This window comes from Lutra lutra, chromosome 10, assembly GCF_902655055.1.
Source record: "Lutra lutra chromosome 10, mLutLut1.2, whole genome shotgun sequence".
NCBI classification, from domain to species: Eukaryota; Metazoa; Chordata; class Mammalia; order Carnivora; family Mustelidae; genus Lutra; species Lutra lutra.
In genome coordinates this window covers 112,283,232-112,309,420 of record NC_062287.1, presented here as the reverse complement: position 1 = coordinate 112,309,420, position 26,189 = coordinate 112,283,232, and the positions used below count along the sequence as shown (strand labels likewise).

The window sequence follows — 26,189 nt, the reverse complement described above, 5'->3', positions numbered from 1 at the left end:
CGACCTCTGTCTCAGTCCGGGGCACTGACCACCCACTTCTGGCTTCGCGTGGTCCCCGGCTCTGTATGACAGACGATGAGGATTTTCTAGCTGTTGCAACAACTGAAAGGTTCTTTTTAGATACAAATTCGCTTATGTAAAAAGAAGTGAGCGGATTTGCAGAGCCGCGCTTCAGAGTAACAGTGCAGACAGTGGTGGAGAAATTTAGCCAAGGAAAGCCCAAAAAGTGCCCGGAAGGCGTCCTGAAAACGCCAGAAGCCGCTCAGAGTGTGGGGTCCCACCCTGGCCAGGGGCCCGCGCTCCCTCCACCCAAGCGGGCCCCGCCTTGACGGCCGGGGTCTCAGCCATAAAATAAAATGTAAATACAGAAAACCAGCCAGACATTCGGCCTCGTGACTTTTCTAGACCAGGGCTGTGCCCCCACGTGGGTCAGAACCCGGGTTGCCCGGGATGCCAGCCCCAGGCGGCGCCCCGCCTGCCCGCCCTCCGCCCTCCAGGGACAACCAGACCCACCCCGTGCTGCACCTGTAGGGTCCAGGCTGGCGTCCCGTCCGCCTGCAAACGTTTGCCGTCCGCCCCGCGTTCCGCCGTCCCCCTCCCCCGCTCACACTCCGTGGGAAGCCGGCGGCGTCTGACCGAGAGCTTCTGGACAAGCCCTCCCGAGCCTGAACACAGCAAGCACCCGTGCGCCCTGGAGAGTGCACTGGACGCCTGTCCCCGCGACACCCTGGGCGAGGACGAACACACCGACACCAAGCATCGGGCCGCTAAGTCACATGTCCGCTCGCGGTCTCGCTCTCAACTCGCGGACAAGTCTCGGGTCGCCTTGCAGCCCCCCAGCTCGGGGTCTGCACACCCTCCCCACACTCCTCCTCATTGGGCCGCCTCGACCGGAGCAGGCTCGAAGCAGAAACAAGAAGAAGGAGAAAATAAAACAAACGGCCGCACGAAGCGCCAGGAAAGGCCTGTGGCCGTTCAGTAGAGGGACCGTCAGTCCCGGATGCGCGAGTGCGGGGCACGTGGCCGGGCGGTCCCGTCCCCTCGCGCACCGGCCGGGCGGTCCCGTCCCCTCGCGCACCGGCCGGGCGGTCCCGTCCCCTCGCGCACCGGCCGGGCGGTCCCGTCCCCTCGCGCACCCGCCGGGCGGTCCCGTCCCCTCGCGCACCCGCCGGGCGGTCCCGTCCCCTCGCGCACCCGCCGGGCGGCCGCAGGCACTCTCGCCTCTCCGAGGCCTGACGTGCGCACCCATCAGACGGGGATGCTGGTAGGGCTCGGTGCACGGTGTGTTCAAAGGGTTAAAAGAGAGAGTTCATCTCAAACCCTTCAAAAAATGTTCATCCTTCGTAAAATGAATCTTTGCCAGGAAAGGGTTAAATGATTTCTCACACCTTAAGGCCGTGAGGAATCCTGGGGGCACGGTTAGCTCACGCTGGAAAGATTTCCACTGAGCGTGTTCGAAGCTGCCCCACGGGGTCACTCTTGCTCCCGCGGGGGCCCGGCGCAGCCCGGGACGTGACGGACGGCCGCGCCGGGACAGCCCGCGCACCGGAGATAAGCAGATTGAAAAATACACGGAGAAGCAGACACGGTTCAAGATAATGACGGGTCGGGAGGACAGTCCGTCGCCCGCCTGTCTTCCTCCTGCCATTTGCTCCGTCACGGCGTAAAACCGGCGCGGCAGCCCCGGTGCCCTCTGGCAGGACGGTGGAGGACAGGCTGGCGGGGCCCCACGGCAGGCGACAGCGGTGGTCCCGCGCGGGGGTCGCGCCCGAGGGACCACCCGCCCTGCCCCCAGCAGGCCGCGCTGAGAGTGAGGGACCCGCGTCCGCTTTGCCTGGAGGACGCCCTCCCCTTTCTTGGCTGCACTCGGCGTTCGGGGCGAGGTCTGCAGAGTCCAGGCCGCGCTTCCTTAGCTCACGGGGTCAGCTCCACGCAGGGACTCCCGGCACTGCCCGCTCTTCCTCCCGTGGGCTCCGGGCCGTTTGAACAGCACTGGCTACAGGCAGCTGAAGTCCTCCTCCCCATCCTCTGAGTGTGTAGGCGGGCAGGGGACCTGGAAGACCCCGCCCCCAGCCAGAGTTCTAGAGGGCGGGACCGGAGGGCCGACCCTGACGGGCCCCCACGACTCCCCACACTCCCCACACGACTGCCCCAGAGAAAGGCCGGCGGGCGTGAGCACCCACAGCCCACTGCGGCATCGACCACATCCTGCCCGGAGGAAAGGCCATGTCTGGTTTCAAAACGGCCACTGTGGAGGGAGGGGCACCCTGTGGTCCGGGGCGAAGCCGTCACATGCCCCTCCTCCTGCACCCTTGGGGGCAGCCCAGGTCCATCTGGGGGCCTGTGTACTCTGACAGGCTCTGAGCAGAGCTTAATGGGACCCTGGACCCTGGACCCTGGTGGGCTCAGGGTCAGGCTGCTGCTTCTCCCAGCTTTATGGAGGCACAACCACGCATGCTGCTGAAGGACCCCCCACCCAGTTACTGCCGCTGTCCCCTGAGTGTCCGTCTGTTCCGCGGAGGTGAGAAGTGTAAATTCTACCGTCTTGGCATATTTTAAGTCTAAGGTGGTGTCATCAACTAGCGTCATCGTGCCACACGGATCTGCTGTTTCTAATTAACAGCGTGTGCTGGTCACCGAGAGTCCCCTTAGGGGGCCCTGGCAAACCTCTTTGTCCGCGTGCCCACCGGGAGGAGCCGTTGAGCCTGCAGCCCCGTGCCGAGAGCAGCCGGGGGACGGCATCTCCCTCCAGTGAGGTGGGAGCCATGGTCTTCCCACGGGACGGACGCAGCGGGTGGGGTCCCCGGGTCGGGAGAGTATGCTAAGTTGCTAAGGACGTATGCCTCGGGCCCAGGACGCTGGCCCTGCTCGGAGCAGCGGCCCCTGCTCACCCACCTTGGCCCAGGGGTCTCGAGCTCCACATGCGCTGCATCCTTCACCGATCCCCTCCCCAACAGCATCACCAGTGGCCACTCGGCCGCATCCGGCTGGGCTGCTCGGGCGGGCGCGTACCCTCGGACCCCGAGACCCCACTTCAGGCCCCGCGCCCGGTGAGACCCGGACACAAAACACGCTCCTGGGAGAAAATGGAATAAAATGGAAACGAGCCGGTCATCCCTGGGTGGCAGAGTGGGAACAGCCCGCACCTTACACAGAGCAAGGAGGACGAGCAGGGACGCGTGACCCAAAAGAACCGCAGACGGCCGCGGACGCACGTTGGCGAGTTCTCTGTGCCTCCAGACCCAAGAGGAAGGAGAGGAGGCAGGAAAGGGACACCAGCCAGAGGCCCTGCACTTGTTTGTGGACCCGTCCATATATAGTCAAAACACGGAAACAGGCTGAGCCCAGCTGGGAAAGTCTCCAGGGGGCAGGGGCGCGGGGGGCAGGGGTGCGGGGAGCCGGGCGTCCTGCAGGCTCTTGTGGGCAGTCAGGGCCCTGTGCTCTGCTCGACCTTCCGGGCTTTAAACCCGAAGCAACCAGAGCGGGACGGTACAACCTTGGCCCAGGGGGTTGTATCCTTTAGTGTGGTTCCTGTGTTTAAACACTTCACAAGCATTGCCCATTAATCGCAGTTTTAATTGATGATAAGGAGTCGGCCCCTCCCCGTTCCAAGAGCCCAGGGGCTTGGCGGTGCCTGAACCCGCAGAGGGCGGTCTGGGCTCGGTGCGCACTGTTGGCCGGCCCTGGGCTTCCCGCCCAGGACTCACCACTGTGACGTCCATTTCATGGATGAGAAAACCAAGGCCTGGAGCTCCAGGGGCTTGCCCAGGGCTGCTCGGCCAGAGGCGGTTCAGAGGAGGGGCAGGGACTCCTGGCCAGCGCGTGGACTGCGGAGCCCACGTCCTAACCAGCAGGCGCTGGGCATCCCCGGAGCCCCCACGGGAAGTCGGAGCACCTTCGGCAGAGGCCGTGTTTACAGACCAGGGCATCTGGCTTGACGCGTTCCAGCTCTCTGCCTGCCTCTGTGTATAACAAGACACCCAAACCGAGCAAACAGAATCAGCAGCTCACTGTCCGGCCGGGGGAAAAACAAATGCCATTTTGCCAGTGAGTGGGAAGGAGGAGCCGGGGGCTCAGATCAGAGGGGTCAGGCCAGGAGCAGGAGGCCCGACACAGAAGAGGGGAGGGGACTCCTGCAAGCTTACCCCGAAGACCATGGGCTCCACAGAGAAGGTGCCAGGCCACGCCTGAGCCTCCCCAAACAGCTGGTCTGCTGCAGGGCTGGAAGAGTGTCCCAGGCAAGGGAACAGCATATGCTAAGGCAGCAGGTACAGTAACAGTCCCACTGCTTTCCTCGTCACCACACCTATAGCTCAGCTTCTGCTCTAACGCCAAGTCCCAGCACCCCTCCCCGTGCTCCCTCCCCTCGCCAGCACCCCCGTGGTCCTACTGTGCAGCCGGCCTTGAGTCAGCACCGCCCACACCTGGTTTCTAACTCATGAGGAGCTGGCCAGAGCCACCAACGTGTGGCTGACGCTTACCCAATACCGACACAGGAGACCATCTGATTTCTCAGGGGACTGCTGTGGCCTGCACTTACAGATAGCAAAGGAAGTTTCCGCTGCCCCCAGTACCTGGGGTTGAGAACCCCAGAGCCGTATCTTCCTTGCCCAGGCCTCCCAATCCACCCACCATGGGCCCAGTCTCACCCCCACCCTGCCGCCCCGGGTCCATGCAGAGCGCCAGGGGCCTGGGTCAGGCATCTTTGTGGCTCCAAGGCCAGGTTGTGGAGTCATCTCATTGCTCTGCTTGGCCCCATGCAGCAGCTCAGCGGGGTCGGGCAGGCAGGGATCCAGGGCTCCCCACTGTCCCCTCCTCAGGATTCCCTGGGACTGGGTTATGCGGCTAACCCGGAGACCCTGGCCCAGGCTTTGTTCAAGGGGCCACTGCAGAAAGGCAGAAACAAAGTGCCCCAAACCCCAGACAGCCACTCTGGTCTTTAGGGTCCGAGCGGGTGGTGTGGAGCTGAGACCATCCCGTCTCCCAGGGCTGGGGTGAGGGGCCTACAACCTCAAGGCCCATGGGAGGGCCATGCTGGCAAGTCCCCCGACCCCTCGACATCCTGAAGACCTCCTCTACTTCCAGGGTACACACGAAACTGGCAGCCCACGCCGTGCCCCAGCGAAGGAGCGCTCTCTTGAAACAGCCGAGGCACAGAAACCCACATTCCACCAACGCCATAAGTAACGGCAGGAGGGCTCTTCCCTGGGCTCTGGGTCGCTGGGGACCCTGGCGATAGTTCTCATCCCACAGCGGGGCGACTTCAGGTCTGAGTGTGGCTGTCCTGCCCCTTGGCCCAGGGTTCTGGATTTGGGGGCTTCCTGACAAGTGGGGTGGGGTCAGTCCCATAAGGCCAATCTGGCCTCCCCGTTTAGCTGCTCTGCTGCTCACTGGTCCCCTCAGGCTGCTGTGGCCCAGGGAACATGATATGCAGCCACGGGCCCTCTAAGGGACCCTCTGCCAGCTTCAGCCCGTGAGGCAGGCAGGAAAATCCCAGGGCAGCCCCCCCACCTACTGTCCCTCCTAGGCATCAGCTGGCCCTTTAAGCGACCTCTGGGTGCCCATTCACCCCAGGAAGCAGCAGGAGCTCCTTCCCCTCGGCCTGGATGCCTGTCCCTGTGTGCTAGCTGCTATTCCCAGTGTGGCTGTGGCCAAGGGATGGAGGCGCCACCCTGCCTGCCCGCTGGCCTGCAGAGGCCCCCACTCCCTCTTCTCCCCCTGCTTTCCTGGGGACCTGCCCGTCTCCAAAGCAGAGCACGGCCTGTGCCTGGTTTCCAGACTGCCCAGGCCTTAGACGGGGCAGTGACCCGTGGGATGGGGTATTGCCAGATCCCTCCTCACGGCCTCATTACGCCTCCTGAAACTCCCCGTCACGGCTGGACACAGTTCACTTGTGGGGCCTCATCTTCCCCGAGTCCTTCGTGCCTGTGAGGGTGAGAGGGGGCCCAGGCAGGTCAGTGCGGCTCAGCGGTAGCCTTTCCTCCCAGGTAAGCCACGGTGCGCTTTCTGTTTCTAACTCAGGAAGGACGGGCGCCCTGGGCAGTGCCGCAAGCTGGGCCGTTTGAACATGAGCACATCGGGGATGTGGAGCGGGCGTCATCTCAAGACGCTGGCTTCCCTAGACAAGGGCAATCCTGTGGCTTCACGTGAGCACAGAGCACCTACTACGTGCCAGGCCCCGAGCACACAGTCAGGCAACTAGGGCGTGATGACCACTCGTGCTAACGCTAAGCGCCTGCCACGGGCCTGGCTCGGGGCCGACCGACCGCCTTCTCCATATCCAGTCATTCCATGAAGCAAACCGAGAAGGGAGGTAATTCGGACACGGATCCGCGTGGCTAAGAAAATGAAGCCCGTCCAGCTGCCTCGGAACGGGTGCCTCGTGACCACAGAGGGGCCCAGCGACACCTGAATTGAGGGCTGTTGGCACCGAGGATGAGGGAACAGGGAATGCAAAAGCCCCGGGTAACAAAGGCCAGGCCTGGGGCCGGAGGCCCGTGGGCAGAGGCGTGGAGGTGCGGGGAGCCTACGGGCAGGCGGGGACCGGCCGTCCAGCACCTCGTGAGGCCCAGAAGGTAGTGTGGGACTATCTGGAGGTCACTGCGAGTCACGGAGGACTCGAAGCCGGTAGGCCGCGCGAGGCGGCCAGTATTTCAGAGATGGTGCCGGCTGCCGCTGGAGACGGAGCGGGGACGAGACTGGAGCATGCTGGGGGCTGGTGCGGTCTGAGCCTGGGACAGAAGAGAGGCCGTCAGGTGGCCTCTGGAGACTAAGCGAACCACTGGCTTTGAGATACACGACAAAGGCCCCCTGGGGGTCCTGGAGCCCCCAAAGACAGACACCCAGCTCCTGTCCTGAGCGGTGGGGACCGTCTCTCCCTGGCCCAATGGACTAGATAATGTTGCTAGTCCTTTGGTGGTCCTGGGCCTCCCTAGGGCCAGGCTGGATGGCTCTGAGGCCCTTCCCAGGGGTCATGATGCACCCCACCCCTCATCTGTGATCCTGGTCGCGGGGACTTCCTCCCTACAGATCCCCAAAGCTCTTCCGGGCTGCCCCACATCTTGGGCCAGCAGCATTCCTTGCGCTGAGTGGCTTATCCCCCAGCTACCTTACCGAAGAACTCTAGGCGAGACCCACTGTTCTGTCCCGGCCCTGCCCGAGCCCTGCTTCCCCATCGGGCAGGTCCTGACCACACAGCTGGGGCCCACTCCCCTTGGCAGAGACACCAGGCCAGCAGATGCCAAATTCACACCCGCCGGTGCACACTCCCGGAGCCCTGGCTCGGAACTGCCTGCTCCCAGCCCTTTGGATGCAACCATCACTACCCAGGCCTGCAGAAGGTCCACTGGCTGCTTAGAATCTCCCCAGACGAGTGGCCACCCCGTGAGGGTCACCAGTCCAGCCCAGGCCGGTGCAAAGCCTCAGAGGGCTAAAGTTCTGTTCCCTAGACCTGTAGGCTTGATAGGTTACGGGGCAAGTCCGGCCCCCAGAACAGTGCCTTGTTCCTCCAGGGTGCCGTGAGCTGTGCAAGGAGCTCCCCGGCCGGCACGCCTGGCAGCTGCTGGGAGTGCCACCCCGACCCTGCCACTCCCCCCAGCCAGGCACCCGACCCAGGGACCCCACGGGGGAAACCACATCTGACAGCTCCCTTCGTGTCAGGATATCTGGGTCTGCTTGTCATGCCCCGTTCAGCCCCCGTCCTGGGGTTCATGCCTCACCCCTACAACCGGGAGCTGGGTCTGCACGGCTTCTCAGCTGCGGCCGCATACCTGTCGCTGGGACAACACACGGGAAAGGGGCAGGGCATGCTTCTGTCACCTTGTCACCTGGGGGGGATCCCCTCCACCAGCACACCGCGTGTGCACACCACAGAATCGGCAGAAAGCACGAGCCCCCAAAAACACAGTGGCCAGAGACACCCAGCAGTCTGCAAACCAGGGGCTCCTTGTGCAGGTTTCCGCTTAGCATGTCGGGTTACTCCCCTGGCTCTGGAAGCTTCCGGGAAGAGACTGCAGGACCAACGTGGATCCCGACACTCAGCACAGCGAGCGCCACGCTAAGGGGCCCAGGCTGCATTAAGTGGCCGAGCCAGAAGCAGGGCTCAGAAGAGAACAGATTCGCTGCCTTCAGGGCCCAGGAAGGACCAGCTTTCCAGCTTCGGGCTGGCTTCCAGGATGCCCTGCCCAGGCCTCTGCACAGGCCTCCCCCCTCCCCAGGACGAGGTGGGGTCAGAAGGCCCTTGCCTGGCCCATCTGCTCTGTCACCTTTTCTCAGCACAGCCTGGTAAGACACAGCAGACAGACCCACTGGCCGCTGCCTCCCAGGCCCCCGCGGCCCCACACACGTGGGGCAGATGATGGGATCCGAGATCTGGAGCTTGAAGCCTGAAGGGGGGCATCAGATGCCCCTAGGCCCTGCTGCTCGTAAAGCCGGTCAAGTTCGAGGAGCCACAAGGCCCTGCAAAACCAAGGCATTGGGGTAAGAACGCAGCCAAAAGACCACCCAGCCTGCTCACGCAGAGGGCAGGGTGTCTGCGCTCTGGACCCGGATCCACACAGTGCACGCGGGGCCAAGGACTCACACATCGAACCCAGAGGCCATGGCCACGTCCCTAGCTGTGACACCCTGAGCCTGTCCCTGGCCTGGGGGACGCACCTGGGTACAATCCCAAAGGCCCACCTGTCAAAGGGATTCAGGCAGACTGGCAGACGCGTATCTAAATTCCTTCCGGTGTAGACAGAGCAGCGAGTTCACAGAATCCCAAGACGGCCAAAGAGCAGGAGCCCGGCTGCTCCAGCGAGGCCCGGCCCGAGGGTGTGCGGGGCAGAGAAGCCCACCTCGGCCCAGAGGACCTGGGCACGTCCCCAGACCCCCCAAGTCCCAGCTCCAGCTGGCCCCTGACAGCGGACAGCCCACCGGGGGGAGGGGCCGAGCCCGGGGAGCCCAGGCTGGAGAGTGGCCCCCAGGGGCTGCCCACGGCGCCCTCCCCACCATGTCGCGCCCTCCCCACCATGTCCCACCCTCCCTAGGAGCCTCAAGCATTCGGGACCCTCCGGGAGACTCATGTCCAACGCCCCCTCCCAACACTCGCTAGGACTCTATCTTTAGGGTGTCAGTGGCCTAGAGATCGAGGGCGGTGGGCGAGGCAGGGGTCATCCCTCAGCCCCGGCGGCCGCTTGCTCGGTGGGTCCAGACGCCGCCGCGCTCGGAGGAAGCCCACGGCGGCGAGGCCGGACGCGGGGCGCAGACCCAACCCAGAGTGCGCCGGGCTGGGGGCGCTCACGGCCAGCCCCCCGCGGCCCCGCTCCTCCAGGCCCCGCCGGGCGGGAGGCGGGCTGCGCGCGCCGCTCCCCACGCCCGGGCCCCACCCGCGCCCCGGCCCGCCCGCTCCTGGGACCGGCCCCGCGCCCCCGGGGCTCCCCGCCAGGCCGCTGTCGCGCGCGCCGGGCTGCGCCCCAGTCCCCGGGCCCCCGCGGGCCGCGGCAGTCCCGGGGCCCCGCCGTCGGCCGCCGCCGGACGCTCCGGGCCCTCTCCGCCGCGGCCCCGCCGGGCCCCTCCCCGGGCCCTCTCCCGGCCGCCTCCCCGGCCCGCCCGGCGCTCCCCGCCCGCCGCGCCCCTGCCCCTACCGTGCGGCGACGCGGGGCCGGCGGACCGGGCGCGCGGGGCTCAGCTGGCGGCGCGGCCCGGCTGCAGGAAATGCCAGAGCACTGGTCCGACCGCGGGGCCCGGCCGGGAGCGGCGGCGGCGGGAGGAGGGAGCGCGGCGGGGAGGGGGCGGGGAGGAGGCCGGGCGCTGGAGGACGGAGCGAGGGAGGAGCAGGGAGGAGGAGGGAGGGGGCCGCAGCGGGGAGGGGGCAGGGTGAGGGCTCGGCGGCCGCAAAACCCGGGAGGGATCCGCGGCGCTGGAGCCGGGCACGGGGACCCCAGGCGTCCTCCGCGCCCCCAGTCCTGGCCGGGCCCGCTGTCCCGCCGCTGGGCAGGCTTGATGGCGGTGAGCGGGGAGGCCGCCTGCGGGGCGGGGGGGGGGGGGGGGGGGGCTCCGGTAGATGCCTCGCGACCTCCAGCCCACCCTAAGCACAGTCCAGGGTGCCCCCTCTCTCTTCCTGGGCCCCAGAAACTGTCATCAGTTTTCTTGATGGGACAGAAGCCACTGTAACATGAAGAACCCCGGAAACCCCAGCCCTTTGTCCTTGTCCTACAGGTATGCAGAATAGGACCTCTAGGTCACACCCCATGTTTCTAACAGCACTTCTTCCTTGGGACTCTTGCTAGGAACCCACCCGCTGCAGATTTCCCTTCTGTGTGTCCCCTTATCCCTTCTGCTCCCAGAGACCTTTCTAGACCCCGATGCCCTCTGGTATAGAAGACGCTCCTTCAGCAGGTGGGAGCTGAGGAGCTGAGGCTCTTCCCCAGCTCCTCACCTGTAGGCCCTAAAGCGGTGTGACCTCCTCACTGGCCCCAGTGTCTCCCCAGCCCTGGCCCCCCAGGCTGAGGTGCTCTAGGACCTCAGTCTTCAGAATTGCCAGCGGCCTTCCGATAGCATCTGTCCCCCCAGAGGCCAAGACGGGGTGAACTGGGCCCCTTCCAGGCATCCCCAGACCAGGGAGGACATGCAAGGGCACAGAGCCTTTTTCCAAATGGAAACGCTCCCTCAGTCCGTTCCCTTCCAAGGGATGTGACCGACCCTCAGCCGAGCCCCAGCCTTCTTTCCCACGTCTGACACTTCGGCCCACATAGGCATTTCCACAGTCTGATTTTATGTTGGGCCAAGAGTGCCCCCAGGGCAGCCCCTAAGCCTGATGGTCAGGCAGGACCACCATGCAAGACATATTCGGCTGCCTTGGGGGGCCCCCTTCAGGCCCTGGGACTGGAGTGGGCATGGGGTAACCACCACCTACCTTGGCTCTGCTCCCAAACAGCCAGGTGGGTGTCCCGGACCAAACCCCCTCCCCCAGCCTCAGTACCAGGCCTACCCACCTTAGACCAGGTGCCTTCCCCAGGGGGCACAGAAGCACCAGCCAGGGATGGTTATCTGAGGGGCCATGGGCTGGAGGGCCTGCTCTAAGCTCCTCCCCAGGACAAGCCCGCTCCTGCCCCATTGTCACCTTGCAAGGCCTTCGGATGCAGAAGTGCTCAGACAAGATGCTCAGGGCCATAGCAGGGCCCGCTCTGCTCCTGCGGCAGGCGGCCCCCCACAGGACAGGGTCTGCTCAGTGTGCCGGGCTCGTCACCCTCCGAAGAGCCTAGCGTCTACACAGAGCTGGGGTGTGCTGGTTGCCGGGCCAATGCGCAGGGGACTGAGCGAGAAAACAAAGCGGTTCTCCCCTGGGGCGGAGGTCTCCGGGGCCCACTCGGGGCAAGTTTCCAGTCACTGATGATACCGGCTGTTTGAAGGGAGCTTGATCTCACGAAATGAGACTGCTGAGGGCAGAGGTCAAAGGGATACCTGGCCAAATATAGGGGTGGGGGTGGGAAGGACGCCCCCCTCCAAGATGACAAAGCAGGGGTGGGTCAGAGGGCTGAGCTGGGCTCACTGGGATGGGTCAGCAGGGGGCCGCAGGCGGCTGCAGGTGTGGGAAGCAAGGAAGTTTCCACCGCACTGGACACAGCCCTGGACTCTTCCAGCTCAGTCCCGGGCAGGTGACGCACTCCTCTGGGCCTCTGTTTACCTATCTGTCAAATGGAAGTGTGTATGTGCACTGTGGTCAGTGCAGGAAACATGACTGTGGAGGGGCTCGGGGGTGAGCAGAGCGGGGCTGGCTAGCTGCCTGGGAGCTGGGGTCGGGCAGGGGGCGTGGGCAAGGCCCTGCAATGCCCTGCCTTGGTTTCCTCACCTAGAAATAGGGCCGACGACTGTAGCTTCGTTCCTCCTCCAGCCTAAGCGGCCACGCATCCCCAGGGCGGAAACAGACTTCTGAGCTGAGCCCAGGGGAAGGGATGGCTTGCACAGTCTGCACAACAGCCACTGTCTTCTTCCCCGGCTCTGATCTTAGGATCAGAGAGATCTGCCCGTGAGAAGATGTGCGAAAGGGCCTTTGCACATGCGGACTTCACTCCTGGGCAAGCATGGCACATACTTGGGCCCGTTTCGGAGAGGACGCCGGCAGGGATGGGCTGCCTGGGCTCCGGCCTCGGCACGGCCATGTGCCGGCCGGCCCACGGGGGAAGAGCGCTGAGCCAGGCGTGGTGCCAGCTCCATCCTTACCCATGCTTCCCGAACCGGCAGAATCTGCATATGATTTCTTCCCATTTCTCAGGTAAGGAGACTGAGGCCCAGGGAGCAGGCCTGTGGGTGGGATCCCCTGCTCCTAGCTGGGCCCCGATCCTGTTCCTCGGGCAGCAGTGGAGGAACCTGGAGGCTTGGGCAGGGCAGGTGAGCCTGGGCCCCGAGGCCCTCCCTGCTGCCCCAAGGGCAAGGCCACCCCAGGGACATGGCCTGCAGAGCTTGACAGCCACTCAGAGCCAGCTCTGGGAACGCCTCCGCGGTGAGACCCTTCACTCCCTGGTCTGGGTCCTTACCTGGGCCACGGGGCTGAGGCAGCACCCACCTGCGGTGTGTCATGTGGAGTCTGGAGCCCGCACGGCCTCCAGAACCCTGCCCCTAATCATAAAAACAACAGTGGCGTTCATCCATCTCTCGCCCTGTGGCTGGCCCTGTGGCCCCACTTTCCGCCTGTGACCCCACGGCATTGCCCACTCCCTGTAGGTGGCGGTCACCATTCTCTGCACAGTAGGGAGGGTAGGCTGTCAGCTTGGGCAGGCAGCTGGGAAGGGGCAGAGGCCCTGCCTGGCCTGCTGGCTGGAGAAGCTGATCCCAGGCTCTCCCTCTCCACTCCTCCAGACTGGGCGGGACTGGGCGGGCCTGGGCGGGCCTGGGCGGGCCTGGGCGGGCCTGGTGTCTGCTGCCTCAGCTCAGCTCCCACGGTGGAGGGTGGAGCCGGAGGTCAGGGCCTGGGGGAGGAGCAGGGAGGCTCTCTGTCCCCTGACGTGGCCCTCCTTCTCCCGCACAGAGACGCTGTGTGATGTGTTCACAAGCTGAGTCACCAAGCAGGTGTGGGGGGCCTGGCAAGGGCTGTTGTCTGGTTCTCTCGGGGAAACCTGGGAAGTCCAGCTGCAGAATCTCCCTTGGGAAGGCTGGGGCGGGGGGGTGCCTGCCACGGTGCTGGGGCTCCCTGAAGAGGCCCGCTGCTGGAGCGGAGCTCACATGTGCCCTCCCTCTCTCTCTTACACACATACCCACCTTCCAGGAGGACACATCGCAGCCTCAGATTCAGGCAAACACCAGATGGTAAAGTCCTACTCTCCTGTTGGCAGTACTCGCTCTCCTACCTGGGGAGACGAGAAGGTGCTGTGTATAGGGCACACCTCAGGGCCAGACACTGGGGAGGCTGGTGTGACATCTGGGGCTCGTGAGGAGCACATGGTGCTGGGGGCCTGCGGACGTGCTGTGGACCCGGGCCCGGACCCCCTCCCGTGCACGAGCTGGTTCTTGCCGGTGGAAATCCGGGCTGGCAGACATGACCTTTGACCCTCCTGTGTGGGGTCAGTGCGGCAGCGTCCTCTGGGGCACTCAGCATTGGGAAGGGAGCAGGACCACGGAGGGCACAGCTGAGAGGTGGGGAAATGCCCTAAGGGCGGACAGTGCCCAGAGGGGTGGGGCTGGCTCACTGACCTACAGCCCCAGGATCCCCACAGCCCACCCACCACTCAGCTAGGCCGGGGGGCCTGTTGGAGGCGTCTTCCCTGGGCCAGAGCAGCGCTCAGAAGCTGGGATGCGGCTGGCGGCGCTACCGGCACTCCTTGGCCTTCCTTGCCCGTGGGATGCATCTCTCTGACCTCTGCTTCCGTCGTCCTCCGTGACCTTGTCCCCGCCCGCCTCCTGCGTCCGCTTCTCGAATCTCCCTCTCCTTTCTCTTATTAGGACACAGTCATTGGATTAGGGTCCCCCGAGATCATCCAGAATGATTTCATCTGAAAACCCTTAACTACACTTGAAATTGCAACTTATGTCCAAATAAGGTCCCATTCACAGGTCCTGGGGGCTTGGACGTGGACGTGTCTTTGTGGGGGACACACTTCACCCCACGACAGGTAACTCTTGAACACCTGCAGTGCTCGTATCGCTGAGCGGGTCCTTGGTCCACTGGGTTTCTTTCCTGTTCTAAATGCTTCTGTTGTGTGTCTTCACGTGAGGACAGTGTCAGAGTCCTGGAAGCCCCTGATGAGAGCCAGTCCAGATTGGATGCCCATCCCCTGCCCTCCCTGCCCAGCGACAGAGAGGACAGGATGAGCAAGGAGGGCTTTCCCTGGGGCCCTGAAGGCCTGAGCCTTCTCTGGGGGCTGCCCTCTCTGTCTGGTGAGCCCTGCTCCACTGGGGGTGACCCAACGTCCCGAGGCCCAGGGTTTGGCCGAAGGCTGACTTTCTACGGCCTGCCTTTGGGAGAACCAGGGTGAATCTGACACATCCTGTCTTCCCTATCTGGGGAGGGCCTGGGGCTGCTGCCTGGTGACACACGGACAGGGAGCGCTAGAAGAGGAGTGCCCAAGGCGGGCAGAATGGCTCCAGGGTGTATGTGCCCAAGAGAGGGGCTGCCCTTTCTTCTGGGATGTCGAAACCTGTCCTGGGGAACGGGGCTTTGCAGATTCGCGGAGCTGGGTCTGCTGGTAGGTTCACTCGCTGCTCCCCTCAATGGGACACCGCTCACCAGCCACTTCTGTAGGGGTGGGTCCTGGTTTGCAGGCATAACTCATCCGCCAAGAGGCAGACCAGAAGCCCAGCCAACACTCGGGGAAGGTAACGGAGAAGATGAGGAGGGAAGATCACACAGGTCATGTGGCAAGTCCCTCTAGAGAGTGTGCATAGCTCCGGGGAGCTTCTGCTGCTCCTGCAGAAGCCCCAGGACACCCCACCACTGTGATCGTCTGTACTCGCTTTGGAGGATCTACAGCAGTTCTCCAAGTGTGCACTTGGAACCTGCCTGGGGGTCTCGGAGACCTTCCAGGGGCCCCAAACATGAAAGCGATTATTTTTTTTTAAAGATTTTATTTATTTATTCGACAGAGTGAGAGAGCACAAGCAGGCAGAGCAGCAGAGGGAGAGGGAGAAGCAGGCTCCCCGCTGAGCAGGGGCCCCATGTGGGACTCGATCCTGGGGCCCTGGGATCAGGCCTGAGCCGAAGGCAGATGCTCAACCGACTGAGTCCCCCAGGCGCCCCCGTGAAAGCAATCACTATACTTCCAGGGTGCTATTTGCGTTCATTCTCTTACAGCTCACAAGGGCGTTTTCCAGAGGTCACAACCACATGATAATCGCAACAGATGGACTGTGGAAGCAGATGTGAGACTCTAGCTGGCTTCCATTAAGCTGGACATTAAAAAGTCTCTCAAAAAATGCAAAAACAATGCCACGCTTTCCACTAAATACGTTTATTTTGGAAAATATAGTTAGTTTTCATAAAGAATACATTATATTAACATAATGGATTTGTCATTGTTCTTTTTAAATGAATAATTAAATATATGTTTTAAAAATTAGAGTAAACATTGAGAGACTCATCTAGAGAAGTAAATGTTCTCTGTGGTCCCAATATATATATTTTTTTAAGTGCAGAGGATCCTGAGGTTAAAAGGCTGAAAGTCACTGATATAGAGGCTGCTGGAAGGGGGATTATAAAGATTTCAGTACAGTATGCTGATACGAGCTTGGGCTTGGAGTCAGAACACAGTGTGAATCCAGGCTTTTCTACCCTCACCATTTCCCTCCTACTATCATCACCTTCATCACCATCATCACCACCATCATTACCATCACCATCATCACCACTAACACTACCACCATCAACACCATCATCATCACCACCACAAGATCACCATCACCATCACCATCATCACCATCACCATCATCACCACCATTACCACCACCATCACCACTATAACCATCACCACTATAACCACCACCATCACCACCATCACCACCATCACCACCATCACATCACCATCACTATCATCACCATCACCATCACCAACATCACCACTATCACCACCATCACCACCACCACCACCATCATCACGATCACCATCACCACTATCACCACCATCACCATCACCACCACCATCATCACCATTATCACCACCACCACCATTACCACCATCACCATCACCACCATCATCACCATCACCACCATCACCACCATCATCACCATCACCACCATTATTGTCACAATCACCATCTACCCTTGGTACCCTTGGTACACCAAAGTCCATGAAACATTAAAATGTAATGTAACAAAATATGCAAAAAGTCTATTTGCTGGGGCGCCTGGGTGGCTCAGTGGGTTAAGCCTCTGCCTTCGGCTCAGGTCATGATCTCAGGGTCCTGGGATCCAGCCCCACATCATGCTCTCTGCTCGGCAGGGAGCCTGCTTCTCCTTCTCTCTCTGCCTGCCTCTCTGTCTACTTGTGATCGCTTTCTCTGTCAAATAAATAAATAAATAAATAAAATCTTTAAAAAAAGTCTATTTGCTGAAAATACAAAAACACTGATGATAAAACACCAAATAAGACATAAACAGGGGCGCCTGGGTGACTCAGTCAGTTAAACCTCCAACATTTTATTTTGGCTCAGGTCATGATGTCAGGGTCCTGAAATTGAGTCTCCCACCCCCACTCATAGACCCCCTCACTCAGTGGGAAATCTGCTTGCGATTCCCTCCCTCTGCCCCTCCACCCTGCTTGTGGGCACCCACATGCACTCTCTCTCTGAAATAAATAAATAAATCTTTTTTTTAAAAGACAGAAACAAATGGAAAGACATACCATGCTCATGAATTAGAACAACTCTATACTGTTAAGATGTTAATTTGGCTCAAACCGATCAATAGAGTCAATGCGATCTCAATCCAAATTCTGGCAGGAATTTTTGGTACAGAAAGTCACAAGCTGATTCTAAAATTTATATGGAAAATTAAAGTACCTAGAATAGCCAAAACCGTTTTGAAAAAAAAAAAAAGGAAAACTCACACTGCTTGATTTTAAGACTTACTCTAAAGTTAAAGAAATCAATCTTGTGTGGTATCAGCAGAAGAACAGACACAGAGATCAATGGGACAAGAGCAGACCCACACACATAGGGTCAATCAACTTTTGACAAAGATACCAAATCAATTCAATGGAGAAAGGAGACTCTTTCCAGCAAATGGCCTTGAAATGGTTGGGTATCCACACATAAAAGTAAACACACATATACATAGACAAATGCATCAGCCTTGGTCCATACCTTGCACCTTAACCAAAGATAAACTCTAGATGGATCATAGACCTAAGTGTGAGACATAAAACTGGAATACATCTAGGAAAAACATAGGAGAAAAATCTCAGCGACTTTGTGATGGGCTATGGTTTCTTAGCAAAATCTGTATCAGAATAAAATGGTAAACCAGACTTTGGCACTTCATCAAAATTAAAATCTTCTTGGGACGCCTGGGTGGCTCAGGCGGTTAAGTGTCAGCATTTGGCTCAGATCCTGATCCCAGGGTCCTGGGATCGTGTTCTGCATCAGGCTCCCTGCTGGGCAAGGAGCCTCCTTCTTCCTCTGCCTGCCTCTCCCCTGGCTTGTGCGCGCTCTCTCTCTGACAAGTAAGCAAAAAACTTCTCCTCTTTCAAAGGCACTGTTACGAGAACAAGAAGACCAGCCACAGGCTAAGTGAACATGTTAGCCAGACATGTATCTGGTAAAGGACTGGTGTGCAGAAAGTGCGAAGAATTCTCAAAACTCAGTAAGAAAAATCAAACAACCCGATATAAAATGGACAAAACATTTGAGCGACCACCTTACCAACTGTGGCTTATAAGCTTTGGTCATTAGGGAATTGCGGATAAAACCCACAAAGACAGCACTGCACCCCCGCTAGATTGGCTGGACCGGCCGTCCCGGCAGCCAATAAATACCCAGGGCTGGCCGGGGTGGGCAGCGACAGAGCCCTCCCACGTCGCAGGGGTGTGGGGCAGGGCAAAGTGGTGCTACCAGCTGGGATGACCATCTGGTGGCTCCCCGTGCAGGAAAACCTACACTGGCCACGAGACCCGCCCGCTCCACTGTGGGGTATTGACCCCAGGGCATTGGAAACCCACACCCACACAAAGCCTGCATGAAAACGTTTACCGAGGGTTGACTCACAATCATCCTAGACTGAAATGACCGAGTGTCCCTCAACACGAGGGAGTCAAGAAAATGCGGTGCATCCCTTCGGTGGGAAACTGGCCAGCCATCAGAGAAGCAAACCGTAGACTCCCTTGACAACACGGATCAACACGGGCCAACCTCACGTGCCCTCCAAGTGGGGGAAACCAGACGTGAGCACTGACGTACAGTGTGGTTCACGTGATGTTCTGGAAGAGGCAAAGTGTGGGGACAGGAATCACGTCGGTTTTGCCTGGGGCTGGGGGCTGGGCTGTACTAGCCACACGGGGAGACACCAGGAGATCCGGGTGGGTTGCCACCACAGGTCTTCACCTCAGTTGGGGTGGTGATGACACAATTCTATACATTCGTCCAAACTCTTACAGTTATGCCCTGAAAGGATGGGTTCTATAGAATATAAATTACACTTCAAGCAGCAAGTCAGTGGAACAATGAAAAAGTGTGTATACGTAATTGGAAAGCGACAATTTGAAGGTAAGTCAGAATGGTCGCGCATCAGGAAGAAGTGAGTGGGGACCAGACTAGCTCTGTCGGCACGGAGACATGCGCCAGGGCTCGTAGGCGCTCTGGAGAGGACCCAGCCTATGCAGGGTCCGCTCCAGAGATGCTTCCAGTTCCGGTTCCCTGAAGTCTTATTGCAAGGGCCCCTCAAAAGCATGGGTCCCAGAACACAGGGGTGCCTCTGGACATAGGCCATCTGAAGAGGCTAATGTGACAGCCCCATGGGGCCCACTCAAGCCAGGCTGCAGAGGGCTGCTCCTGAGACCACAGAGAGCAGGGCAGGAGCTGGGCGAGCCAGAATGCCAGTGCCTTCAAAATCTCTGAAAACATACCTAGAACCAGGAGCACACCCGGCCAGGGAAGGACCACAGCCTTGTCTGGGCTGGGAGAGGAGTGGCGTCTGTCACTGCGGGCCTGATGGGTCCTCCATCTGGTCCTCTCCGGAGGAGTCTGGCCACGAGTGTGGGGCAGTCCTCCCAGACACAGCTGCTGGCGGGGGGCCTGGCACTGTTCGCAGACACGGGTGTGTGCGCAATCAGGCCCTCGGCCACAGCTCTGCATCTCACACCTCCTATTGCTGGCCGAAGAGGAAGGGGCACGTGGTGGGCCTGGGGGGTGGAGGCTGCTGCAGGAGGCCCAGCTTTGGAGGGGGCGGGGACAGTGGGTGGAGCTACCAGGTGCCAATCACAGGAGGAAAGGGGGAGCCTCATCCATTCACTGCAGGGGGAGGACACAGAGGTGAGGCTGTCCAGTACGATCTTTACAAGGAGAGCACGGGGCCTGGGTCTCCTGTCCCCGGAGGCACGCGAGGCCAGGCTGCCTGCAGCTTCTGCATCTCCTTGGGGTGAGAGGTGGCCTCCAGATAAGTCCTCCTGTGGGCACCACCAGTGTCCACCCCTCCCCCGCCTCCCTGCTTTGTAATGAGAACCAGCTCCCCCACATCCACGTCCTCCCTCGGGACTGTAATGCTGCCTTCCAACAGCCGGCTGCGGTTGTCTTGATCTTCACCGGAGGCCCTACTCTGTGGAAAGAGTCTCAGCCCGTTCGATGTGGGGACTTTTATTTTTCCACTTTGGGCCTCCTGTAGCTGAGCCAAGGCCGGGCTGGACCACCACACACGCAGGGAACACAGTGGGGCCCCCGCCTCACAGCACGTACCAATCAGCTCCGAGTGGGTGACAGACCCAAACGTGAGACCAGGAGCCTGAAGACTCCTCCAAGAGAACACGGGCAGCGTATCTCTGACCTCAGTCTTGGTGGTGCGTTTTCAGGCAGGTCTCCTCAGGCAGAGGCAAGAAGAACTAAAATTAAGAAGCAGGACTACAGCTGACCCAACTTCCGAACGGCAAAGAAGCCACCAAGACGAGAAGGCCACCTAGTGCATGAAAGAAGGTCTTTGCGAATTATACATCGGATGGGCTTAGTCGCCAAACTATATAAAGAACTCCCTGCAGCTTAATAGTAAGAAAAAAAAACCAACCTGCCTTAAAAATGGGCAAGAGACATGAACAGACATCTCTCCAAAGACACACAGAGAGCCACCAGGCACAGGTAAAGACGTTCAACATCCCTCATCACCAGGGACATGCAAATCGATACCACAGTAAGATCCCACCCAACACCAGTCGGAATGGCTAAAATCGGACAGAAGACACTAGAAGTGCTGGCGAGGGTGCAGAGAAGCTGGACCATCTCACACGGCTGGTGGGAACGCAAGCTGGTGCAGCCACTTTGGAAAACACTGTGGAGGTTCCTCAAAAAGTTCAAAATAGAGCTACCTTATGACTCAGTAATCAAACTACTGGGTGTTTATCTGGGGGAAAAAAACCCCCGCGAATTTGCAAAGATATCTGCAGCCCTGTTTATTGCAACATTGTTTACAACAGGCAAGATGGAAACAGACTAATTGTCCATTGACAGATGAATGGATAAAGACGTGGTGCGTGCACGCACACACACACACACACACACACACACACAAGAGATGGCCTATCACTCAGTCATAACAAAGAATGGAATCCCACCATCTTCCACGACATGGACAGACCCAAAGGGTATTATGACAAGTGAAATAGGTCGGACAGAGATAGACAAGCACTGGAAGGTCTCACTTCTATGTAGACTCTCAACAAAACAAAAACAAAGAACCGGAAACAGAAACAGACCCCAGAAATAACTGGTGTTTTTGCCAGAGTGCGGGGGTGTGGGCGAGGAGGAAGGGGGCTGAGAGGAAGACACTTCTGGCTGCAGGATAAATAAATCACAGGAGGGAGCGTACGGCCTGGGGAGCATGGGGCACAGGGTAACCGCTTCGTAGGTGATGGATGGCGGATTCACTGGGGGGAATCACATCCTACTGGATAAAAATGCCGCATCACGATGATGAACTCCCGAAACTAAGAGGATACTGTGCACCAGTTATGCTGGAAAAAGAAATATGTGGGTCATGTTTGAAGTCTCAGTCTTTTTTTTTTTTTTAAAGATTTTATTTATTTATTTGACAGACAGAGATCACAAGTAGGCAGAGAGGCAGGCAGAGAGAGAGGGGGAAGCAGGCTCCTGGCTGAGCAGGGAGCCTGATGTGGGGCTCAGTCCCGCGACTGAGATCATGACCTGAGCCAAAGGCAGAGGCTTTAACCCATGGAGCCACCCAGGTGCCTGTGTGTATTTTTTTTTTTTTTCATTTGCTGGAATAAAAAAAAGGAACCTTTTTTAAAAAGGTTGAGGATGGCACCACTCAACACACTGTCTGAAGTGATGGAAACGTCTGGTAAGCCACGTGGCCCGGCTTGGTGGCCGCCAGCCACGTGCAGTTGCCAAGCGCCCAGAATATGGCTCGTGCGACCGGGAGCTGAGTTTCAGTGAATCTGGCGTCTGTTTGAGTCTGTTTGGGACAGTGCGACTGGCGGCAGCTGTAATGGACCGTGCAGGTTGAGACTCTGAAAAGTAATTTCTCTCCTTTTCTTCAGGGGCCTCTCTGCCTCTGCACTGTAACCTGGTTAGCAGGTGGGAAGGTTCCAGGGCAAAAAGGAACTGCCTGTTAAGACGTCAATACGACTCGAAGTCATCTACAGATTCAATGCAATCTCTAGCAATATCCCAGTGATTTCTTTGCAGAAATGGAAAAATCCATCCAAAAATTCATATGAAATCACAAGGGCCCCTGAACACACAAAACAATATTGAAAAAGAACAAAGCTGGAGGATTTGCGCTTCCTGATTTCAAAACTTATTACATGATCAAAACAGCGTGGTCCTGGCATAAAGACCGATGGACAGACCAGTGGGAGAGAGAGCCCAAGATAAAGCCTCACACATAAGGTTAAATGCTCTGCAACAACACTGCAGAGACCACTCAATGGGGGGTTTTCGGGCAATGGTGTTGGGAGAACCAGACACGCATGTGCAAGAGATTGGAGTTGGACCCGACCTCACACCGTGTACAGAGATGAACTCAAGATGGAGCAAAGCCCTCAAGGTTAAGAGCCAGAACTACGGAACCTCTCGAGGAAAGCGTAGAGGAAAAGCTTCGTGACGTCGAGCTGGGCAGTGGTTTCTTGGATGTGATGCCAAAGACACAGGCAACAAAAGAAAAAAATAGCTAAAGTGGGACCTGATTAAGATCAAAAACTTTTGGGATGCCTGGGTGGCTCAGTTGGTTAAGCAGCTGCCTTCAGCTCAGGTCATGATCCCGGTGTCCTGGGATCGAGTCCCACATCGGGCTCCTTGCTCTGCAGGGAGCCTGCTTCTCCCTCTGCCTGCCATTCTGTCTGCCTGTGCTCACTCTCTCTCCCTCTCTCTCTCTCTGATAAATAAATAAAAAATCTTTAAAAAAAAAAAAGATCAAAAACTTTTGTGCCTCAAAGACCACCCCACCAGGAGACATAAGGCAACCCAAGGAAGGAACAAGCATCTGCAAACCACATACCTGATAAGGGGTTGCTATCTATCATATATAAAGATTTCCTGCAACTCAACAACAACAAACCCGATTCAAAAATGGTGAAGGACTTGGAGACACTTCCCCAAAGAAGACGAATGGCCAATGAGCACACGGAAAGATGCTGGACGTCACCGATCCTTGGAGACATGCAAATCAGGGTCGTAAGGAGAGACCACCTCACACCCAGCGGGCCGGGGGCAACTGTCTGAGGAGGGGTGCCCTCGCTGAGCACTGTGCGCGTCCGGCCCATGGAGCACAGGAACCATCAGGACATCTCCGTTCCCCATGCATTCATTCTTAGGCTGCGGCAGACCGGCGGCACAGCTCTATTCTGGGTGTGTCTGGGAGGGTGTGTCTGGGAGGCTGGCACTGGATTCAGTGCACAGAGTAGAGGACCCACCCCTCCAGTGGGTTGGGAATCATCCAGTCCAGCTGGAGCCAGAATGCCAGAACGGGACAAAGGGGTTTAGGAAGGGAGGATTTGTTCGTTCTTCTGGAGCTGAGACATCCATCTTCCCCTGGCCTCCATGGTTCGATCTCCTGGGTCTTGGGCTTCCGGACTCTGGGATTTACACCTGCAGCCCCTGGTGCTCAGGCACATCAGTGTTAGATGTGCCTGAGTTAGACTCAGACACATCACACCTTGGCTTCCCTCGGTCTCCAGCCTGTGGACAGCAGATCAGGGGACTTCTTGGCCACAAGTGTGTGAACCTATTCCTATGACAAGCCTCCTCTTGTGGATACCTCTTGACACCCCACTGGTTCTGCTTCCCTGGAGACCCCTGGCGAGTACGCACGTAACACCCCATGCAGGTGAGCCTGGAGGGGAGGCAGTGGGGTGTCCCTGGGAAGTGGGGTGGCCACCCAGAGCAATGTGTCTCCATACTCAGGTCTCAGGCCTGGGCGGGGGTGTCCAGCAGGGGTGTCCTTGGCAAGGTCCTTTGAGGGCACCGTGGAGGAGACCCCAAGCCTGGCTGGCCCCACTGAGGTCTGCCTTGCAGCTGAGTCTGATGGAGACAAGGGGCTGCCACGTACGCCCCACGCATGTGGGCTGGCTTTGCTATTTCGTAGTGTGATCTGTTTCTCATAGGGCCAGTGGGTCAGTGATTCTTTACCCAGGGCCCTTAATAAAGCCAAACATTGTCTGAAGGAGATCCTCATTAATGTGTTACTGGGCCATGTGATACAGACGCTACACACACATACAGGTCACATTCACAGAGGTATAGTGTGTGCATCAGAGGAGGTGATGATCCAATGTATCGTAACCTGCTTACCCTGGGTTCTTGAGACCAGCAGCGGGCAGCACAAAGACAGACACAGACAAATAGGAGTGGAGCGAGAGAGCAGACTGACCGGTGAGGGGTCACGTGGTCGGGTCCTGGCAGTGGGGTGTGTGGGGGAAGTGGGATGCTTGAAAGCGCTACCTGTTGTGAGTGACCCCAGGGGCGGAATCAGGGCCCAGTGCTTTCTCTTGGGGATTCAGAGGCTGCAGCCGGCTCGGTGGGAGAGAATTCCGCTGCTGACTCCCGAGTCCACGTGGGCGATCCTCCCGCACAGGTGACGTCGCCGTCTGGGCACCGGCGGGCACCGTGCATCCTTCGAGTTCCGGCAATCTACGATGATGGTGTGTGCAAGGGGGAGCTTCTTCCCTGGAGACTTTTTTCTGAAGATTTTTGTTAATGAAAATAAACTTGGCTTAAAATGGAACCACGAATTTCAAAGTGTTCAGATTTAGGGATTTACGTGGGGTAGTTGATGTCAACATAAACAGGGCGTCAGGTCTAAAAAAGGCGCAGTAGAATGTGATTTCCCGAGAGCGCAGGCAAGTCCCAGAGGATTAGCTCTCCTGCTGCATTCGTGGTCAAAACGCCGGCCGCAGGAGGGAAGGGATGGGGCAGATTTGGGGTCCGTACTTGTTGCAACCAGAGTATCACCATTTTATTCACTGCATCGTTGCTGTCACAAGCGTTTACTGTCCCCCGGAGAAGCCCGAGGAAGCCCCGGGCCCCACTGTGTCTGCGCTCAGTGTGGGGGTGGCATGTGGGGGGGTGTCTGTGCACACTGCGTAGCAGCAGAGCATCCGCAAGCTCCCGCCCGTGGGCAGATGGCTGGTGGTGTCGAGGTGTGTCCACTCACCGGCCTGGCTTCATCGGAAGGGCTGCTGGGTGCCCAGATAGATGCGCTCGGCAGGGGGCTGCGCACGGTGGGCGCAGAGAGGTGGCCTCTGCTACCAGGATGTGGGGGCTCATCAGCTTAGAGCACTGAATGCAGAGTCCAGGGTCCTGGGCGAGACCCACTAATTCCTGGAGGTGTCAGGACGTTGGCATTTCTGGAGTTGGCATTCCAAGAACAGGGGCCCCAGAGGATGGCTATGCGGGAAGAAGCGGTTGGCTCCCAGCGAGGAAGGGAGCGGACCTGGAGAGCTGGGCTGTTTGGGAGCCCGCAGCTTCTCAGTGAAGCCAGGGGGCGTGAATGCAGGAGCTGGCACCAGGACCTGACTGCACGTGGGCCAAGAACATGAAAGGGAAACACAACTCAACGGAAAGGCAGGTGCTTCAGCCTGGCGCACACCTGGCCTCCTCCCTCCACAGGGACGCGCTGTCCCAGCCTCTACCACTTCTGCTTCTGCTCCAAGCTCTGGCCTCGCTTCCTCCTGGAAGCCCTCCCACACATCCCCTGGCTCATTTGCTCCCCCCCCCCCAGCAAGTCCCCGTGAGCCCCAGGGGGCGGCCCCGCACCTGTGAGGCTCCAGAGCAGACAGGGACTCAGCAGGGCTCGAGGTCCAGGCCGAGTCATATGGGATTCCCAGGCCCTTGCTCCCAGGATGTGGTACCCTCCTTTGGTCCTGGCAACTGGGGGCGGGGTGCGGTGGGTCCAGGCCTCAGGAGTTTTGCAAGCACCCCAGGTCTCATGGGCGCACAGCGAGGCAGATGAATTGTGTCCTCGGGGCAGTCCCCGACCTCAGACAGCAGGTACGCTGCAAAAAGCACAGCTCCCGTGGGCTCATTTGCTGACCCAGGGCCCAGGGCACTGAACGCCAGACCCCCAGGTTCTGGGGCTGGAAGGAGTCCCCCATCTCTGGAGGATCACAGAATGGAAGGGAACGGGGAGGGAGAGACAGCCTGGCTGGACTTGGCTGCTGTCCTTCTACGGAAGCGAGAGGTCGGGTGGGTGCGAGGACATGACCCCCGCCCCCCACGCACGCACAAACGCCTCTCTATTTTAGAAATAGGTCACTTGGAGCAAAGCACTGTGAGTGGTAGTCTCCCCCCACCCCTGCGGGCTGCTGGAATTTCAGCGCTAGGCTTGGGCTGCGGGGATGCAAGGGAGGAGTAGAGGGGACCTGCCAGGGCTGTTGCCCCAGGAAGTCACGGGGCCCCCTCAGCACCCAGGGTGGGGGGAGGCTGGTGTGTCTGAGAGCCGGTCTTTGGGGAAGATGGTGGCGTCTGCTGTCTGCCCTGCCATAATCAGGGGCCCCCCGCCCCAGGGACACACACTCTGGGTGCAGCTGGCACGGAGCCCCACGTCTCCCAGATGAGGGGTG

At 59.2% G+C, this 26,189-nt stretch overlaps 2 protein-coding genes across 2 annotated transcripts in view; one reads left to right on the top strand and one right to left on the bottom strand.

Annotated features, from left to right (window-relative positions):
* The window catches only part of OSBPL5 (oxysterol binding protein like 5), a 49,689-nt gene extending 39,924 nt beyond the window's left edge, over positions 1–9,765 (bottom strand). Inside the window, exon 1 of the mRNA XM_047692762.1 lies at positions 9,627–9,765. The gene's annotated coding sequence lies outside the window, so the exon portion shown is untranslated. The remainder of the gene's footprint in view (positions 1–9,626) is intronic.
* LOC125079906 (basic proline-rich protein-like) lies at positions 1,001–25,361 on the top strand. The gene is made up of 5 exons (XM_047693626.1): positions 1,001–1,264; positions 2,958–3,050; positions 9,194–9,710; positions 24,129–24,269; positions 25,237–25,361. The coding sequence occupies exons 1-5, from the start codon at positions 1,001–1,003 to the stop codon at positions 25,359–25,361; spliced, it is 1,140 nt and encodes a 379-aa protein (XP_047549582.1).
* The last annotated feature ends 828 nt before the right edge of the window (positions 25,362–26,189 follow it).

Coding starts and splice junctions, on each gene's coding strand:
- LOC125079906 (XM_047693626.1), top strand. CDS start 1,001: ATGCGCGAGTGCGGGGCACGTGGCCGGGCGGTCCCGTCCCCTCGCGCA. Junction 1,265..2,957: donor CCCATCAGACGGGGATGCTG/GTAGGGCTCGGT, acceptor CCTCCCCAACAG/CATCACCAGTGGCCACTCGG. Junction 3,051..9,193: donor CACTTCAGGCCCCGCGCCCG/GTGAGACCCGGA, acceptor CGGTGGGTCCAG/ACGCCGCCGCGCTCGGAGGA.